Raw genomic sequence first — 1,865 nt, 5'->3', positions numbered from 1 at the left:
CTAGCATGTTTTTGGGTTTGGTTGAAAAATTGAAAATATCATGCTGACGTGCTAATTTGACCATTTTTTAAACTGGCCCATCAAACCAGGCTGATTCTTCATAAAACTATTTTAAACTGTCATTGTGTAAATTTTCATCAAGCATCTTTTTAGTCAACCTTTCATTTTATAATTTCACAGTTTTTACAACTTCCTTAATTTTTCATTTTCTGTCCGCATATCATCAAATTTCAGTTTAAAATATAGAAGTTTAGTAATTCATTAACGTTTCCAACTAATCCGACTATCATTTTCGTTTTTGTTCAGTAATCATTCAAACAATCCGCAGTACATATCGTAATCCGGCTTCTGATCAAACTTTAAGCTTCTGACTTCTTTGAGGAAAAGAGCAAACTCTTTTGGCATTCCTTTGCAAATTTCCTCTGCGGGCTTCTCTTTGCATTCTATCAACAGCTTCTCTTTTTCCTCCTTGCTTATTTTGCTATTCCTTTCAACTGCATCCCAAGGCAGTTTACCAGTCAACAGTTCCACGAGGTTGTAGGCCAAAGACTCGAGATCGTCCTTTCGGCTTTGGTTTCTCAGTTTCAGGCTGTTCACTGACCTGAAAGCCAGGGTTCCGCGCGATTCACCGCTGTGCTCGTCTCTAACGTGCTCTCCGTCTTTCACGTAGAATGTTGAATACCCGAAATCAATCAGGTAGATCGTGTTTTGATCGAATAATCCTGTCATGAGGTTCTCAGATTTGATGTCGTTGTGAACGATGCCACAGCTGTGGACTTGATTCAGTATTTTCAACACTTGCAAGGCTACCTTCACCGTGGTCTTCAACGAAAACTTGTCCTTTCTCGTCTCTTCTCTTTTATCAAACAGGTCCTTTCCGAGTTTTTCCACAACGAAACTCTGCCTTTCCTCATAAACAAATCTCGGACCGATCTTTGGAATGCCGCGAACGTTTTCCTTTTGGAGAATTTTCAGGAACTCGTACTCCTGCAAAATATATTTGTCTTTGCTTTCAGCTGATGAAGTCTTGACAACGACAAGTTTGTTTTTATAAGTGGCATTGTACACACAGCCGCACCCTCCTTCTTGTAACAACTCTTTCACTACTAAATCTTCTTTTTCAAACAAAATTGGTTTTTTCAATTCTTTTTCCGAATCTTCTTTCGACGTTTTGCTGGTTTCTTCGTCGGAGTTTCGTGGTACTAAGTGTTTTTCTTCGTTTTGTTTCATAGTCTTATTATAGATTATTATCTTTAAAAAACTTAAAATTATTTAGTGAATTATATTGAATATCAAATTTTAATTAACAGTTAAATTTAAACTCAGTAAGAAACAATTCATTGACAATAATTTTCGCTATACATTTTATAAAGATAAGTGTGCGTGTTTTGTTTTCAAAAAACTAGTAAAAATATGTTATACAAGAACTTTATATTACAGCAACTTTTAGATTTTAAAACAATATGTTTATACTTCTTAGTATTATATCCGAAAATTTTATTGAAATATTAAAAATTTATATGATATAATTTATTGAGAATAGCTATCGATATCTATTATATAAAGATAAGTGTGCATATATTTTACTTTCTAAATACTAGTTAAAATATATTATTTAAGAACTTGATAACAGCAACTTCGTCGAATTTTCACAAGTCGAATGTTTAGTGTTGTCAACGCAAGCTATACAAAATTATGCAAATTTTTTCAACATAAAATTGTATGATTCTATGCACATGCCTGTGGACCAACTTTTTTCCAAATAAAAGAGGATTAACTGTATAAATACATTGAAACATCACTTTTAAATGACTTTAACCAACAAATAGCTTGTTTTTCACCATGTTTAAGTGAAAGAATTGTGA

The 1,865-nt window shown here is 33.3% G+C and overlaps 1 protein-coding gene across 1 annotated transcript; it reads right to left on the bottom strand.

The window, feature by feature from the left end:
* Nucleotides 1–309: 309 nt before the first annotated feature.
* LOC145843293 (casein kinase I gamma-like) lies at nucleotides 310–1,230 on the bottom strand. Its single transcript, XM_082950757.1, has one exon. It carries the CDS (start codon nucleotides 1,228–1,230, stop codon nucleotides 310–312), a length of 921 nt encoding a protein of 306 aa, XP_082806883.1.
* Nucleotides 1,231–1,865: the final 635 nt, after the last annotated feature.

This window comes from Thalia democratica, chromosome 8 (genome assembly GCF_965202585.1).
Source record: "Thalia democratica chromosome 8, ktThaDemo2.hap1.1, whole genome shotgun sequence".
In the NCBI taxonomy this organism is placed as follows: Eukaryota; Metazoa; Chordata; class Thaliacea; order Salpida; family Salpidae; genus Thalia; species Thalia democratica.
The sequence above is the reverse complement of the archived record's forward strand: the minus strand, read 5'-3'. Positions and strand labels throughout refer to the sequence as shown.

Coding starts and splice junctions, on each gene's coding strand:
- LOC145843293 (XM_082950757.1), bottom strand. CDS start 1,230: ATGAAACAAAACGAAGAAAAACACTTAGTACCACGAAACTCCGACGAA.